Source organism: Cricetulus griseus, chromosome 9, assembly GCF_003668045.3.
Source record: "Cricetulus griseus strain 17A/GY chromosome 9, alternate assembly CriGri-PICRH-1.0, whole genome shotgun sequence".
Lineage (NCBI taxonomy): Eukaryota > Metazoa > Chordata > Mammalia > Rodentia > Cricetidae > Cricetulus > Cricetulus griseus.
In genome coordinates, this window is record NC_048602.1 from 20,039,367 (window position 1) to 20,058,606 (window position 19,240).

At 36.9% G+C, this 19,240-nt stretch overlaps 1 protein-coding gene across 1 annotated transcript in view; it reads right to left on the reverse strand.

Annotated features, from left to right (window-relative positions):
• Positions 1 to 9,281: 9,281 nt before the first annotated feature.
• The window catches only part of LOC100755709 (zinc finger protein 501-like), a 93,400-nt gene continuing 83,441 nt past the window's right edge, over positions 9,282 to 19,240 (reverse strand). The window contains exons 3-4 of the mRNA XM_035449509.1: positions 18,101 to 18,227; positions 9,282 to 11,105 (exon numbers count right to left, since the gene is read on the reverse strand). Coding sequence (XP_035305400.1) covers positions 9,646 to 11,105; positions 18,101 to 18,227 — 1,587 coding nt within the window. The 3' untranslated portion in view covers positions 9,282 to 9,645. The remainder of the gene's footprint in view (positions 11,106 to 18,100; positions 18,228 to 19,240) is intronic.

Sequence of the window (19,240 nt, forward strand, 5' to 3'; positions counted from 1 at the left end):
ATACTATTCATTGCCTTGACTCATTGTATTTACATTTCTATTTTTTAAATTATTATACATCCTTTCTAATATCTTTCTCTGTACTATTTACATTGACTACATTTAATGCTTTTTGGCCCTCAGCTATGTAATTACGGACAAACATCTTTTAATAGCCAGGGACACTGTTGCCAGAACTTCTCAGTGTTTGTCACCCCACTTCTCTGTCATTGTTTTTCATAACTTGACACTCATTCCAACACTCTAAGAAACTGTGTTCAGCACTCCATGAATTCTGCCTCACTGTTCAGTGATCTAAGTCTCCACAATAGCTAACTAGTGTGCAATAAACAAAGCACTGGTGAGGTGGCTTAGCTGTTTAGAGCACTGGTTGCTCTTGTAGTTTCCCGGATCAATTCCCTTTACATATATGGTGACGTAACAGGTGTTTGTAACCCAGGTTTCCAAGGATCTATTCCCTTTCTTTGGCCCATGTACAAGGTGAGCAGACCCACCTGCAGGCAAACACCTATGCACATAAATTAAAATAGAGAAATCTTAAGAAAAAGAAACAATAAATGTTGTCACATAACAATTCAAGACACCAGATCAGAAAAGGGAATGGTAAAGTCTCTGTGAGAGTGAGTGTGGAGCCTGGGTATAGGATTTGAAATGGCCCAACTGAAGAAATAAATGTCTGGTCTGTGATATGTTGATATGAGATTTTATTGCTTTGGAATTACTTCTTTATATAAATGTCTTCATATAAATTCACCACAACTTCCTCAGCTCCAATTACGTAGTCCCAATATACTATCTCATACCTCCATTTTCACATTTTTTAAAATTACTGAGTCTAATTCATGATAGCTTTCTTTGTATGAGCCACATCTCATTTCAATTCACTGACTTCCTGTAGTAAAAAGACACATATACTGACAAAGCATTTTGTCAACTTATCTGATTATGAATGTGAATACTTAAGTAATAGAACTAGTCCTGAATAGGAAACATTGCAATGCATGTCAATGGTATCAGCACTAACCTTGTGGAGTGTTGTGGAAAGACATATGCAAATAAATCAGAATTGAAAAGAAAAGAATGGTCTCGTATAAACAACTGAACAAAATAATTGCTTATGTCACCAAACAGTAACAGCCATTAAGGAAATCATGAACCTGAATGAATAAAGAATTTTCTTGTCATGGTGCTTGAGAAATGGAGAGAATCAGTTCGAATTCTCTTATTTCCTTTTGAAAAACATATACTGACCTTGCACAGAGAATATTGCAGAAAACAACCACAACAAAAAGGAATGCAAGACAATCATCACATAAAGCCATTTGACCTAGATATACAAAGTAGATGAGGACAGAAAAAGAATGAATGAGCAAAGAGAAAAAATATCACAGTGTAGTTGTCAGGGGCTACATTGACACAGAGATTTTCTCTAATCAATGTCAACATGGAACTCAAGTTTGATTTCATGGCAGGGAGGCAAAACTGCTTCAACACCCAAAAATCTGTCAATTCAAGGAACAAACTATGTAGACTCAATGAGGGAAGGTACATGATCCTGTCAATATATCTGTGAAAGTCCTGTAGCAGAATATAATATTTTCTCACTATTAATGATCTGAGGAATATAAAGATAGTAACATACCTTGGCATAATGAGTACAAATATTATTACACAAAAGGAGGACAAATATCATCATTCGGTGGTAATCAGAACAGAGAAAAAGGCTGTGTAGTCTGACCAAAAGACCTCAACACAATGTATTAAGCTTACCCAAAACAAGGACTGAGAAATTTTTCAGTGTTTCAAATGAGGTCATTGAGAAGGCTTGCTTTCCCAAACTACAAGAAATGTTATTCTGGAATTCAAAATCTTTTTTGGTCCAAGAGAAAAGCCAGATCACAAAATGCTCTTAGCAAGTTATAATAATCGACACATAACACCATGTGGGTTTCTGTGGTCCAACAGAAGATGCTTAGAAGTCAGCAAACAACTTACTGTTTCTGAAAAGGTCTTGTAATCCTTTTTTGTAGCATTCAAATACTAAAATTGCTTTACAGACTGCTGGGAGAAAAGCATCACTAGTGATCATTCCTGATGCTGACCCCTGTGAACTACAAAGCCAACTTCCCAGGCATGTTAAGTCCATCAGTATTATACTGCCAAGAACACTTTGTGGATCAAAGACGGATTTCTGATGTGATCTGAGACAGACTGTTGTGGAAACTAGCCAAAAGCCAATGACTGGGAATGTTATAGGACTTGGATTGGAATCTACTCCTGACATTCTGGTACATGTAGAAATATTAGTACTATGTTTAAATGATTCTATTCACACACAATAGCCCACTAGTTTTTTTCAGCATGGGTCAGAGAAACTCTTTGTGTCCTCAAATAGGCTTCTCATAGATGGCTGAAAGTACATCCAAAAAAGGTAAAAATTCACATTACCATATGCCTCTCACAAACAATAAAAAAGAGAAAACAAAAAACAAGTCTTCATACCTAGTAAATATGAATGTTTATAAGGCATTTTTTCCCACTAAGCAGTGGTGCCTTTAATCACAGTATTCAGGAATCAGTATTAGATTTCTTTGAGTACAAGCCTAACCTGTTGTGTAGAGAGAAATCCAGAGAAAACAAAACAAAAAAGGTGAAATCCCCAATGCCATATGTTAGTTTATTTTCTAGTACAGACAAAACCCGTACAAGTAATTGGGAAGTATTTGCTCAAAGGCAACTCGGAGAAACCCTGTTTAAAAAACAACAACAACAACAAAAAAGCAAAAACACAAAGTGTCTGCTCCAGGAAGCTGGAATGCTGACAGCAACAATGGGCAGGAAACAGAAGAATACATGTAATGTATGTAAATACTGACTCACTGATGGCATGCTCTCACTCAAACATGTGAAGAAACATAATTTGATGACGGTGAGATCAAAATAACAAAATACTACATGTATTTGCATATATAGAGAGGAAAATCTTAAAATTTATAAAATTTTGCAAAATCAGAGTTCAGAAATAGTGAAAGATCAAACAAAGAGATCCTTTATTGTACAGAGTGTTTTGGCTATCCTGTGTTTTTTTTCCCATATAAAGATGAGGATTGTTCTTTTAAGGTCTGTGAATAAATGTGTTGGGATTTTGATGGGGATTGAATTGAATCTGTAGATTACTTTTGGTAAGACTGCCATTTTTACTATGTTGATTTTACCTATTCAAGAGCATGGGAGGTCTTTCCATTTTCTGGTATCTTCTTTAATTTCTTTCTTTAAAGACTCAAAGTTCTAACTGTACAGGTCTTCCACTTTTTTTGGTTAGTGTTGCCCCAAGATATTTTATGTTGCTTGTGGATATTGTGAAGGGTGATGTTTCTCTGATTTCTTTCCCATTGCATTTATCATCTGTACAAGGTAGGGCTACTGATTTTTTTTTTAGTTAATTTTATATCCTGCTACTTTGCTGAAGGTGTTTATCAGCTGCAGGAGATCCCTGTTAGAGTTTTCTGGTCATTTTTGTAAACTATCAATATCATCTGCAAATAGTGAAAGACTGACATCTTCCTTTCCAATTTGTATCCCCCTGATCTCCTTTTCTTGTCTTATGGCTGTAGCTAGAATTTCAAGTACATTATTGAAGAGATATGGACAGCCTTCCTTCTTCCTGATTTTAGAGGAATCGCCTTGAGTTTCTCTCCATTTAGATTGATGTTGGCTGCTGGTGTGCTGTATATTGATTTTATCATGTTTAGATATGTTCCTGTTATTCCTGTTCTCTCCAAGATCTTTATCATGAACGGATGTTGGATTTTGTCAAAGGCTTTTTTGAGATGATCATGTGGTTTTTCTTCTTCAGTTTGTTTATATGGTAGATTACATTGATGGATTTTCATATGTTGAACCATCCTTGCATCCCTGGGATTAAGCCTACTTGATCATAGTGTATGATTTTTCTGCTGTTTTCATGGATTCAATTCGCCAACATTTTGTTGAATATTTTTCCATCTATGTTCATGAAGGGCTGTCATTTTCTTTTTGAGTTGTATCTTTGTGTGGCTTGGGTATCAAAGTGATTGTAGCCTCGTAAAAAGTTTTCCAATGTCCCTTCTGCTTCTATTGTGCGGAACAGTTTGAGGAGTATTGGTATTAGCTCTTGTTTGAATTTCTGGTAGAATTCTGGAGTGAAGACATCTGGCCCTGGGCTCCTTTTGGTTGGGAAGCTTTTGATGACTGCTTCTATTTCATTAGGGGTTATAGGTCGATTTAAACTGCTTATCTGTTCTTGGTTTAATTTTGGTAAGTGATATCTATCCAGAAAATTGTCCATTTCCTTTAGATTTTTGAAGCTTTTGGAGTATATGTTTTCTTTTTTGTTTTTTCGAGACTGGGTTTCTCTGTGTAGCTTTGGAGCCTATCCTGGCACTTGTTCTGGAGACCAGGGTGGCCTCAAACTCACAAAGATCCATCTGCCTCTGCCTCCCAAGTGCTGGGATTAAAGTTGTGTACCACCAATGCCAGGCTGAATTTTGGGGAGTACAGGTTTTCAAAGTATGACCTGATGATTCTCTGGATTTCCTCAGTATTCATTGTTGTATCCCCCTTTTTATGTCTGATTTTGTTAATTAGCATGCTCTCTCTCTGCCTTTTGGTTAGTTTGGATAGAGGTTTGTCTATCTCTTTGATCTTCTCAAAGAACCAACTCTTTTTTTTTCATTGATTCTTTGTAATGTTTTCCTAGTTTCTTCTACTTTATTGATTTCAGCCCTCACTTTGATTATTTCCTGTTGTCTACACCTCCATCTCGAATTAGCTTCTTTTTGTTGTAAAGCTTTCAGTTGTTCTGGCAATTCTCTGTTCTGACTCTTCTCTAGTTTCTTCATGTGGGCACTTAGTGCTATGAACTTTCCTCTTAGCACTGCTTTCAGAGTATCCCATAAGATTGGGTATGTGTTGTCTACATTCTCATTAAATTCTAGGAAGTCTTAAATTTCTATTTTTATTTCTTTGTCAACAGAGGAATGGTACAATTGGGTGTTATTCAAATTCCACAAGTTTGTAGGTTTTCTGCAATTTTTATTGTTATTGAATTCTAATTTTGATGCATGGGGATCTGATAAGATACAGGGGGTTATTTCAATTCTTTCATATCTGTGGAGGTTTGCTTTGTTGCCATCTATGTGGTCAATTTTAGAGAAGGTAACATGTGGCATTGAGAAGGTATATTCTTTTGTGTTTGGATGGAAAGTTCTATAGATATCTGTTAAACCCAGTTGGCTCATAACTTCTGTTAGACCCTTTGTCTGTTAAGTTCCTGTCTGGTGGTCCTGTCTAGTGGTTAAAGAGTGGTGTTGAAGTCTCCTTTGTGGTTTTATGTGTGGTTTGAGATTTAGTAATGTTTTACAAATGTGGGTGACTTCATATTTGGGGCACAGATGTTCAGGATTGAGACTTCATCTTGATGGACTTTTCCTGTGATACGTATGAAATTCCCTTCTTCATCTCTTTTGATTGATTTTAGTTGAAGTCTAATTTGTTAGATATAAGGATTGCTACACCAGCTTGTTTCTTGGGCCCATTTCATTGGAAAATCTTTTCCCAACCCTTTACTCTGGGGTAACACCAATATTTGAAGTAGAGGTGTGTTTCTTGTATACATCAGAAGGATGGATTCTGTCTTCATATCCATTCTGTTAGCCTGTATCTTTTTATGGGGGAGGTTAAGACCATTGACATTGAGAAATATTAATGTTCATTGATTGTTGGTTCTTGTTCGTTTTGGATTTATTGTTGGTACTTTCATTGTGTGTGTATATTGCCCTCCTGTTTCTTTTCGTGTTTGGTAGAATTGCATTATCTATTACCTATGTTTCTCTGAGTGTAGTTATCTTTGTTGGGTTGGAGTTTTCCTTCCAGAACTTTCTGTACTGCTGGATTTGTGGATATGTATTGTTTAAATCTGGTTTTGTCATGGAATATCTTGGTTTCTCCATCTATAGTGATTGAAAATTTTTGCAGTGTACGTAGTCTCCCTTAAAGTTTGAAGGATATCTATCAAGGACCTTCTGGCTTTTATAGTTTCTATTGAGAAGTCGGGTGTGATTCTTATAGGTCCCCCTTTATATGTTACTTGGCCATTTTCCTTTGCTGCTCTTAATATTTTCTCTTTAGTGTTCGTTTGGTGTTTTGATTATTATGTGTCCAGGGGACTTCTTTTTGTAGTCCAGTCTGTTTGGTATTCTGTAAGCTTCTTGTACTTTCATAGGCATATCCTTTTGTAGGTTGGGGAAATTTTCTTCTATGATTTCGTTGGATATGTTTTCTGTACCTTTGAGCTGTATTTCTTCAGCTTCTTCTTTACCTATTATTCTTAGTTCTGCCTGTTCACCCTGTTGCATATTTCCTGGATATTTTGTGTTAGGGATTAGTTGGACTTGAGATTTTGATGACTCTACATCCTTTGAGTCTTCAACAACTGAGATTCTCTCTTCCATCCCTTGAATTCTATTGGTTATACTCACATCTTTAGTTCCTGATCATTTATTCAGCCTTTCTGTTTCCAGCATCCCCTCAATCTGTGTTTCCTTTACTGTATCTATTTCAGCTTTCATGACTTCAACTGTTTTGAGTGCGCCTTCATTTTGTTGTTTTTTCTTGGCTTTCATTAGATTCAGTAAATGATTTGTTTATTCTTTTGGTTTGCCTTTTTCTCCATTTCATGTAATTTTTGCTTATTTTTTCTGCCATTTTTTTTAAGGGATTTTCTTGTTTCCTCTTTAAAGTTGTCTATCATCTTCCTATGATAATTTTAGAGGTCCATCTCTTCTTCATCATCTGTGTTGGGCTTTTTATATCTTGCTGGCGTGGAGTCCCTAGATTCTGGTGGTGGCATATTTGTCTTTCTGGGACAGAGGTTGGGGCTAAGTATCCCTCACCTTTGACCATCAGGCAGCTCTACTGTGCTGCCTACACAAGTGGCAAGGTCTGGTTTCTGTATGCTGCACCTGGTAAGGGGGAAGGTCAGCTCTTGTCTGGTGAAGGGAGTATGGAGGAGGGCAAGTGGGGTCATATCTTACCTGCCCACAGAATCATGTGACAGATGAGTGGGAACAGCTCTCCCACAACTCTAACTTCAGGGCTGGCTCACCCACAGCTATGCCAGCATGGTTGGCTCTATTGTGTTGCCCAGATGAGATGCAAGGCTGGTTCTCACAAGTTTTGCAGCTGGTGGGGGTCATGGTTAGTTCCTTTGAACTTATTACCTGAGGCCTAATTATCTCACCTAGACATAAGCCATGAATAAAATTGGAGGAAAATGGAAAGAAGACATATCTTGACAGGTAGGGGACAGAGGATGGAGAAGGGGAAATGATGAATACACCTATGAAAAAATTAAATATCAGTATTTATTATTTATACAACCTAAACAAAATTAATAAAACAAACCATGTGAGGACATATCAATGTCTATTTGGAGGCAGAACATTTCATCCTATAAACAACCAAACAGAAGGAAAATTTTTACAACATCTATTCTTGCTTGTATTATTTAAAGATTAACAGTAAGTGAAAAATAGCTAACAGAACAAAAAAGCTAACCAAGAACAAGAAGCACATATAAAATGGAAATTTGGAATTACTGAAGGAATTGAGGCTGACAGACCAGAAAAACTTGCAATTACATGCAATAGAATATATTATTGTTAAAATCACAGTGGCAAATTTTATATAATTAACTCAAATCCACAAGGAAGCTCCAGACCATTTACTTCTCATACACAAGAAAAGCAAATCTCACATTTTTACATGCAGAGACAATACAGGGATGGTATCTCAGTTCCAAAATCATCGAACATGTTTTCCTGTATCTTAGGAAGCCTTGTGAAAGGGTATTTTAATCCCAGGAAGTCATGGACCACAGGTTGAGAACTGCTAGGCTATAATCAAGTTCGCATTTTCAACAAATTTGGAGAGACATTTACTGAGTTCGGCAAGTGGTTATGAAATGCTGGGGAGGTACAATATGCATATTCATCTACTCACCCCAACTAGAAGCTATTAACAGAATGAAGTTCAACTTTTTGAACCAAAGAGCTTCATTGGAATTGATTAAACATATATGGGGAGGCAGTTGCTTACCAGAGCATAAGGGACTCAAACAGAGTTGCAATCATGAAATTCAAAACCAGCATGGGATACAGCTTAAGAATAATGCACACCTGGAGGATAGTGCACACCTGTAGGCATAGCTATAAGTGAAAGAGAATCCTATCTTCATGCTTAAAATCTTGTAAGGGACATGACTTCTCTCAGTTTCTTCATTCGACTTAAGCACACTGAATCCTGTTGGGTTTGGAGATTTCTTGAAGCTATTTTGAGTGCTGTGTTTCCTGCTCCAATCATCTGTCCTTCAGAATGGATCACTCTTGTCTCCAGGACACTTACACAACACCACATACTTCAGGTTTCAGCATTTCTTCTTCATTATGAAGTATTTGAGGTTCAATGAAAATTGTCACTCTAAGATTTGAAAATAACTTAAAGTCTTTCAAAAATTTTTCATGTTCATAATAGTTCTCTAGTTTGGAGTCCCAAGAGCCGAAGAATAGAGCTTGGTTTAAGGACATGCCAATTTTTTCCCATGGAAACTTTTGTGTCTGTTATGAATTCTCACAAACTGTCTTAGACGTGAAAAGCAGTTAAAGACTTTTGTGTGCATATTACATTTTAGAGTATTCACTCCTATATGAATATTTGGATGTGTTATCAGAATGATTTTTAGACAAATCATTTCTCATGTTGACTACAATGGTAGTAGGGAGTCAGATGCTGAGGTGAAAACTTGCTAGTTCAGAGAGGTCAAGAAGCAACCAAATTAACTTCCTTTTTTGCCAGAGTCCCAGTAACATAGTGTCTCTTCAACAATCTCAAACCAGAAGACCTCAAAGACTCAAGTCACTCCCTACTCCTCCCTGTGTCTCGACTGGTATTCATATTCCTTCGTACTCTCTATGGTTACTTCATGACGAATAGTCCTGGGTTCCACCCACTAAGCATGGTTAATATTCTTAAAATTCAGCCGGGCGGTAGTGGCACAAGCCTTTAATTCCAGCACTTGGGAGGCAGAGGCAGGCGGATCTCTGTGAGTTCGAGACCAGCCTGGTCTACAAGAGCTAGTTCCAGGACAGCCTCCAAAGCCACAGAGAAACCCTGTCTCGAAAAAAACAAAAACAAAACAAAACAAAAAAAAATCTTAAAACTCCGGTTGTAAAGTATGTTGAAATATTCCAGAACATATTCTAAGATTTAGAAGTAACAGTAAAGTATTTTGCAAGCTTGCTACATTTCTAAATTTTATCTAACATATGTATTCTCTGATGAGTTCTAAGATGGCCTTTTCTGGTAAATGATTTGTTACATTCCCAATTTGTAATGGTACTCTCCTGTGTGGATTCTCCAATGAATTTTCAGTTCCTATGTCCTGTAAAAGGATTTGTCACGTTCACTACATTTGTAAGGTTTCTCTCCTGTGTGGATTCTAAGACTGTGTTTTGTGGTTAAAGACTTGTCACATTCACCACATTTAGATAGTTTCTCTCCTGTGCAGATTCTCTGATGAGCTCTAAGAGTTCGTTTTGTGGTTAAGGATCAGTAACACTCACTATATTTGGAAAGTTTCTCTCCTGTGTGGACTTTCTGATGAGCTGTAAGATGGGATTTCTGGGTAGAATAGTTGTCACTTTCACTGAATTTGTAAAGTTTCTCTCTTGTGTGGATTCTCTGATGATTTCTAAGATGGTCTTTCCTGGAAAAAGACTGGTCACATTCACTACATTTGTAAGGTTTCTCTCCTGTGTGGATTCTCTGATGAGTTCTAAGCCTGCCTTTTGTGGTAAAGGATTTGTCACATTCACTACATTGGTAAGGTTTCTCTACTGTGTGGATTCTTTGATGATTTCTATGAGAGTCTTTCCTGGAAAATGATTTGTCACATTGACTACATTTGTAAGGTTTCTCTCCTGTGTGGATTCTCTGATGAGTTCTAAGCCTGCGTTTTGTGGTTAAAGATTTTTCACATTCACTACATTTGTAAGGTTTCTCTACTGTGTGGATGCTCTGATGATTTCTAAGATGGTCTTTCCTGGAAAATGATTTATCACATTCACTACATTTGAAAGGTTTCTCTCCTGTGTGGATTCTCTCATGAGTTCTAAGCCTGCCTTTTGTGGAAAAGGATATTTCACATTCAGTACATTTGAAAGGTTTCTCTCCTGTGTGGATTCTCTGATGAGTTCTAAGCATGCCTTTTGTGGATAAGATTATTTCACATTCAGTACATTTGTAAGGTTTCTCTCCTCTGGGGATTCTCTGATGAGTTCTAAGACTGCCTTTCATGATTAAGGATTTGTTACATTCATTATATTTATAAGGTTTCTGTCTTGTGTGGATCCTGAAATGTCTTTGAAACTTTGATAAACAATAAAAGCACTTACCACATTCTGTACATTTGTAGGGATTTTCTCTACAATGGATTTTGTAATGTACATTGAGTTGTGAAAAATGCAGGAATGCTTTATTACATTTTGTACACTTACAGGGTTTCTCTCTAGTATGGGATCTCTGATGCATAAGGCTTGAGTGAGTCTTGAAAAGGTTTCCACATTGCATGCATTGATGTGGATGCTTTCTGCAATCAATTTCTTTCACTTTGATTTCTGCATTAGACTCAAGAGATGTTTCATATTCTGTAGTTTTGTAGTCTTCGTTTCGTGACTGTGTTCTTTGATTTTGGCCAATGATGGAACACAAATACAAACAGTTTCCACTGTCTTTAAATTTGCAAAGTTCTTCCCCAGCATTCCGAATTTTGTGTCTGTTGAGGTTTAAGGTTTCATCAGAGGCACTTCTGTAGCTATGAAATATGCACTTGTTGTAATTTTCAGCAGTATCACTTATATCATAAGGTGTACATTGGCCGAATTCATGAACCACTTTGCCAGGCTCATTACATGTATTAGTCTTCTCTTGAATATTTTCATGATCATGGATACAATAGTTTGTGCCTTGGTGGAAGAGTTTCTCACGTTTACCACATATGCGATGGTTCTCTGAAAAATTAGTACAATTGTGAATAATAGCAATGAATATGGAATAGATTCAATACTTTAACTATTTTAGGTTTCCAACACATATAAACTAGTAACTTTCAGGGAAAGCACTGTTATCAGAGGATTTTTCTGTTTTACAATCAATAAATGGATGCTCATAAGAATCTACTATCTCGAACTTGGGCTCCTGTGTCAGGCCCAATTTCTGATTGCCCTTTCTGGGATCATGACCTGGGGAATGCAGGCAGGTCCACTCGCCCCCAGAGAAACAAGGAAATGAAAGTCTGCTAACATTGCTATGCTAGTCCAGCTCCTGCCCACTGGGAGAGGGAGTGCCTCAGACACACCTGTACCCACTGTGAGACCTATTAGAGTATGGGACCTGCATGCACGCATCAGAAGAGAACCTTGGAACTGTATCCACAAGGAGAGGAAGTGACATCACCTGCAGCAACAGGAAGAAGGGATTGGAAGACAATAATAGAAGATCACATACAACAACAGAAAAACCAATATGATGCCACCAGAGCTTAGGGATTTTACATTATCAAGACCTGAATATCCAAACACAGATGAAGCAGAAGATAAACACCTGAAAAACAACTTCATGAAGATGACAGAGACTCCAAAGGAAGAAATGAGCAAGTCCTTTAAGAAACGGAAGAAAAGACAAACCAAAATTTCAAAAAACAATTCAAACAGTGCAAGGTTTGAAAGCTGAAATAGAATTTAAAAAAAAGACACACACAGTCTGAGGGCATGCAGGTATTACAAAATATGGGCAAATAATCAGGAACTACAGATGCAAGGATAATCAACAGAACAAGAGAAGGAAGAGAGAACCTCAAGTGTTGAGGATCCACTAGGAGAAATATATTCACAGCACAAAGGTAATATTAACTACAATAAATCCCTAATGCAATATACCCAGTAAATATGGGACACTGTAAAAAAATGCCAAACCTAAGAAAAATCAGTAAAGAAGAAGGTGAAGCAATCAAACTGAAACATGCAGAAAACATATTCAACAAAATCATAGAAGAAAACTTTCCCAAACTAAAGAATCAAATGCCAATGAAAGTACAAGAAACCCACAGAACACCAAATAGAGAGGACCACAAAAAAAGTTCTCTCATCACATAATAATCAAAACACCAAACATATAGAATAAAGACAGAATATTAAGAGGAAAGAGCAAAGGAAATGACCAAGTAACATATAAAGGCAAACCTATCAGAATTACACCTGACTTCTCCATGGAAACTGAAAGTCAGAAGATCCTGGATAGATACTCTACAAACCTTAAGGAACTATGGATGCCAGCCCAGACAACTATGCCCAGCAAACCTTTCAAACAACATAGATGGAGAAAACAAGACATTCCACACACACAAAAAAAAATCAGATTTAAATAATATATATCCACTAATCCAGCCCTACAGAAAATACTGGAAAAAAAATTCAAACATAAGGAAATTAACTATACTCACAAAAACATAGGCAATAGATAGTCCCACATAACCAAAAGTCATAAGAAAAACCGGGGTAAATACACACAACCCCACCACCAAGAACAAATCCAAAACAAACAAGAACGAACACTCAATGTTCCTTAATTTCCCACATATAGACACTGAACTGAACTCTGAAACCCAGTTGCAGAGAGGGAGGAATGAAGATCAAAGCAGTCGGTACCAGGCTGGTGAAACCCACAGAAACAGCTGGCCTGAACAAGGGGAGGACATTGACCCCAGATGCTGTCTGGGAGGCCAGCAAGGGACTGATCCAGACCCCTGAACATGGATGTCAATAAGGAGGCCTCTGTACTCTAGGGGGCCCCTGGTAGTATATTAGTATTTTTCCCTGGTATAAGAAGGGACTTTGAGAGCTCATTCCCCATCTCGGCCTGGACACATGAGGGAGGGCCTAGGCCCAGCCCAGGATGATGTGGTGGACTTTGGGGAGCACCTATGGAGGGCCCACAAAGTCAGGCGAGTGGAGGGTGGATAGGGTGGTGGGGCAGGTGGTAGGTTGGGGGAAGGGTTGGGGGGAGGGGAGGGAAAGGGAGGAGGGATTGACATGTGAGGCAGGCTTGTTTCTAATTTGAACTAATAAAAAATTACAAAAAAATAAACTGTACAAAGATATCCCAAACTTCAAAAAAAAAAAAAAATGACACAGGCTAATAGAATGAATATGAACACAGAGTCCATCCTCCTCCTGTATAAAAGAAACATATCTCATATACAAAGACATATATTACCTCAGAATAAAGGGTTGATATAAAATTTTCCAATCAACTAGACCCAAGAAATAAGCTGGTGTAGCAATCTTAATATCTAACAAATTAGACATCAAACTAAAATCTCTCAAAACAGATGGAGGAGGTCATTTCAAATTTACCTTAGGAAAAAAAATCAATCAGTAAGAAATCTCAATTATGAATACCTATGCCCCGAAAACAAGGGCATATTTCTAACACTCAAATTACACAAAAGACTGCACACAGTTATAGGAGAAGACTTCAACACTCCATTCTAACCACTAGACAATACCACTATACAGAAACTTAACAAAGAAACAAAGGAAGTAACAGAAGTTATTGCACAATTGAGTTTAACAGACATCTATAGAACATTCCATCCAAACCAAAAAGTAAATTTCTACTTCTCAGTACCACATGGAACACTCTCTAAAATGACCACATACTTGGCAACATAACAAATCTCAACAGGTACAAAAAATTGGAATAATCCCCTGTATCTTATCAGCCACCATGTTTTAAAGTTAGAATTCAACAACAACATAAATAGCAGAAACCCTACAAACTCATGGAAATTGAACAACCCACAATTGCACAATTCTGGAGTCATGGAAGAGAAAAAAAAGACATTCAAGACTTCCTAGAATTCAATGAAAATGAAGACACAACATACCCAAACTTATGGGATACTTCAAAAGCTGTACTAAGAGGAAAGTTCTTAGCACTAAGTGCCCACATGAAGAAACTGAAGAATAGTCACACTAGAAGATTAGTAGCACAACTGAAAACTCTAGAACAACAAAAAAGCAAACTTAACCCTTAGGAGTAGACAGCAGGAAATAATCAAATTGAGGGCTGAAATCCTTTAAGAAGAAACAAAGGAAACAATACAAATAAACAATGTAACAAAGCATTGGTTCTTCCAGAAAATCAATAAGATACACAGAACTTTACCAAAAGTAACCAAAAAGCACAGCGAGAACATGGAAATTAACATAATCAGAAATGAAGAGGGAATATAACAGCCACCGCTGAGGAAATTTAGAGAATCTTCAGGTCATACTTTGAAAACTTGTTCTCCATAAAATTCAAAAATTTGTGGAAATGGACAATTATCTGCATACATATCACTTACCAAAATTAAATCAAGAATAGATAAGCAATATAAACTGACCTATAACCCCTAATGAAATATAAGCAGTCATCAAAAGTCTTCCAAAAAAAAAAAAAAAAAAAAAAAAAAAAAAAATAAAAGCCCAGGGCCAGATGGCTTCTATACAGAACTCTACCAGAAAAATCAAAGAAGAACTAATACCAATACTATACTCCTCAAATTGTTCCACACAATGGAAGAAGAAGGTTCATTGCCAATCTCTGTTTGGAAGGCTACAATTACCTTGGTACCCAAGCAACACAAAGACACAACTAAGAAATAGAACTAAATATCAATATTCCTCATGAACATTGATGCAAAAGTAGTTAATACAATACTGGCAACTTGAATCTAAGAACATACCAGAGAATCATCCACCATGACCAAGTAGGCTTCATCCCAGGGATACAGGGATGGTTCAACATATGAAAATCTATCAATGTAATGTGCCATACAAACAAACTGAAAAAGATAAACCACATATTCATCTCACTAGATGCTGAAAAAGCCATTGGCAAAATCCAACACCAATTCATGATAAAGGTCCTGGAGAGATCAGGGATAACAGGAACATGCCTGAACATAATAAAAGCAATATAGAGAAAACTAACAGCCAACATCAAACCAAATGGAGAGAGACTCAAGGCCATTCCTCTGAAATCAGGAAAAAGACAAGGCTGTCCACTCTTCAATAATTCTTCAATATTGTACCTGAATTTCTAGCTAGAGCAGTAATACAAGAAAAGTATATCAAGAAGATACATATTGGATGGGAGGAAGTCAAACTGTCACTATTTGCAGATGATATGAGAGTTTACATAAGTGACCCAAAAAACTCTACCAGGAAAATACTATATCAGATAAATGCTTCCAACAAAGTGGTAGGATACAAGATTAATTCAAAAAAGTCAGTAGTCATATATATATATATATATACTATAAATGGGCTGAGAATGATATGAGAGAAATATCACCATTTACATTAGCCACAAACAACATAAAATATCTTGGGACAAAGTTAACCAAACAAGTGAGAGACCTAGAAAACAAGAACTTTGAGTCTGTAAAGAAAAAATTTAAAGGAGATACCAGAAAATGGAAAGATCTCCCATGCTCTTGGGATAGGTAGGATCAACAAAGTAAAAATGGCAATCTTGACAACACCGATCTTCATGTTCAATTGTATCCCCATCAAAATCCCAACACAATTCTTCACAGACTTTGAGAGAACGATAATCACCCTTATACGGAAAAACAGAACACCTAGGATAGCCAAAACAACCCTGTATAATAGAGAAACTTCTGGAGACATCACCATCCCAGACTTCAAGCTCTATTATAGAGCTGTAGTCCTGAAAAAAGATTGGTATTGGCACAAAAGTAGACAGGAAGACCAATGGTGCTGGCATATAAAAGACTGGACATAGTTGCAGATCTATCACCATTCACAAGATTTAAGTCCAAATGGTTCAAAGACCTCAACATAAAGCCAGCCACACTGAACCTCTTAGAAGAGAAAGTGGGAAGTATCTTTGAAAGAATTGTTACAGGATACCTGTTCCTGAACATTACACCAAACAATCGGATCTTCATGAGATTGACAATTAATGAATGGGTCCTCTTGCAAGTGAGAAGCTTCTGTAAGTCACAGGACACAGTCACCAAGACAAAACGGCATCCCACAGAATGGGAAAAGATATTCACCAACACCACATATGACAAAGGCCTGATCTCCAAAATTTATAAAAAACTCTAGAAGCTAGACTTGAAAACAACAAATAATACAATTAAAAATGGGATACCGAACAAAATAGGGAATACTCAATATAGGAGGCTAAAATGGCTGATAGACAATTAAGAAAGTGCTCAATATCCTTAGGCATCAGTGAAATGCAAATAAAAACAACTCTGAGATACTTTCTTACTCCTGTCAGAATGGCTAAAATCAATAACACCAATGATAGTTTATGCTGGAGAGGATGTGGAGAAATGGGAACACTTCTCCACTGCTGGCAGGAGTGCCAACTTGTAGAGCCACTTTGTCAATCAGTATGGTGGTTCCCCAGGAAAATGGGAATCAGTCTACCACAAGATCCAGCAATTCCACTCTTAGGCATATACCCAAAAGATGCACATTTATACAACAAGGACATCTATTCAACTATGTTCAGGGCAGCCTTATGTAGCCAGAACTGGAAGCAACATCGATGCCCCTCAGCTGAAGAATGGATAGAGAAAATGTGCTACATTTACACAATGGAGTACTACTCAGCAGAAACACACACACACACACACACACACACACACACACACACAGGAACATTGGATTCACAGGGAAATCGAGGAAGTAGAGGAAACTATCCTGAGCAAGGTAACTAACTCAGTCACAACAGGACAACCATGGTATATTCTCACTCATATACAGATATAAGACATAGATGAACTAGGATTTACATGTAAAAGAATCTTGTTTCTAATATAAATAAGAAAAAGTAATACTAAAAAAAATCATTAAAAAAAGAATCTCCAATCTGATCTACAACAAATCACGGGGACCAATAACAGCCTACTCATTTTTCTTTCAATTGATTTCACAACCTTCTACAGTTTCTCTTCCTTACTCTCTTCCTGTTCACACTCCCTGACTTCCCATTGTGCCCCCATCAAACCCTCCTGTGTGTGTGTTCTAAAAGAGGCAGGCCTCACATGGCTGTCAACAAAGCATGGCATATTGAGTTGAGGTGAATCTAAGTTCCTCCCTTTGTATTAAGGCTTTGTGAAGCAACCAACTCTGAGGAACAGTTTCCCAATAGCAAGCCAAAGCATTAGGGAAAGGATTTCCTGACACTGCTAGGACTCCCACAAGTAGACCAAAGTAAACAACTGTCACACATATGTAGGGGACCTAGTTCACTCCAGTGTGTAGCCTTCTGATTCTCACGTAACACTGTCCTTTGCAGTTGGTCAGATGCTTGGTATTTGGGAAGGAAAGAACATGAGAAAGAAGCTGTGTGAAGGATGATATGAAGAATGATTCCCTATATCTTATGTTTTTGAGATAGGGTCACACAACTTGGAATTCATAACCCAGATTTGCATGGAGATAACACGTACACTTCAAGCTCCAAAGTAGAAATATTAACATCATGCTCTGCCAGTATTAAATATAGCCATCAAAGCTCAAATTAAATTACCAAGCAAAACCACATTGTCATAACCAACAACCATTCCTCTAAAACCTTTTGCAATTTTTATAAAATAGGGGAAGACTTAAATCCAGTAACAAATCCTTCTAATTATAATAAGTACTACAATATATTTTCATGATCTAACAACTATTTATTGTTTGAACTTTGAAATGTTCTTTGTATATTAGAAAGGAGGGCTACAGAGAATAAAGCATTCTTTACTCTTCTAGAGAACACAAAAAAGTAAATGAAGCAACATTAAAAAGTTATGTTTTCGTAACTAATATTTCCCACATTTCTGGTATTTTCTACTCTCAGAGTTTATTGATACACAAAGTAGGAAAATTAAAAAAAAAGATTGAATAAGGAATTATGAGAAGAGCCCTCTTACCCACAAAAAGTAGATTGCCGTAATTCTCCAGCATCACATCCATGTACAAAGCCCTCTGAGCACAGTCTAGACATTCCCATTCCTCCTGGGAGAGGTCCACAGACACATCCCTGAATGATAACAGACCCTGCAATGGAAAATTACCTAATTACCATGCACTGCTGCACAAAATGATTTCTTGAGCAAAGGAGACATAATGAATTAGAGAGATATTTGTGACATAGATGAAGCATGACAATTTTGAGAGGACAGGAGTTTTGAAAGAGTCCCGCACTGCTACTCTTTTAAAGTCAATTCATAGGAAGATACAGTACATTGCTTACATCCATTGAGTCTCTCCTCCATGAAAATTTTGATATTTTCTAAGACTTGAGTAGCATAAAATATTTGCCACAAACACTAAATTTGAAAAACTTGTCTCTAGTTTGCAGTCTATAATGTCTTCAAATCCTTTAAAATGTAGTTTGTTTCCCCGTACAATCATAGCAGTAAAAAACAGGATTTAATTTCATATGCTTGAGATTCAATGCTGCACTTTATAGGCAAGAGTCCTACAGAGTACACATACTTTCTAGCACACATATGGGAATACATAAAATAAAATTTAATTTAATGGATATGGAATGAAAATCCATGGATGAATTAAATTCAGTTTTTTTTGTTTTGTTTTGAGACTAAGGAGTACAAAACCATTGCATATATCCACTGCTCCAAACAACACATTTGCTCGAAATCAAATACTTTGTGAAGCTATAACATGAGGAATAGTTACAACCATGAAGTGTATTATTTCTCATGTGACTCACTGAAAGGAAAATTTAAACCTCTTAATTTAAAACTTATTTGTCTCTTCAGTATCTTAGCAAATTCATCTGACAAGAATGTAGCATAGCTAGGTATTCTTTATGATTACTCCTTTACTTTTCTGAAAACTAGAATACACAGTGTTTTATAATGTCACAATTTTGCACCTTTCTGAAGACATGGCTGAGACTTAAAAGTCACTTGTTGTTCCTCCAGAGAAACCAACTATAATTCTCTCTAAACACATGGCAATAACTACAATGTTTGACTTTAGTTCCAAGTGTCTGGTGCTGACCACAGGAATCCAGGGGCATAAAGAATCCTTCAGCGTACATA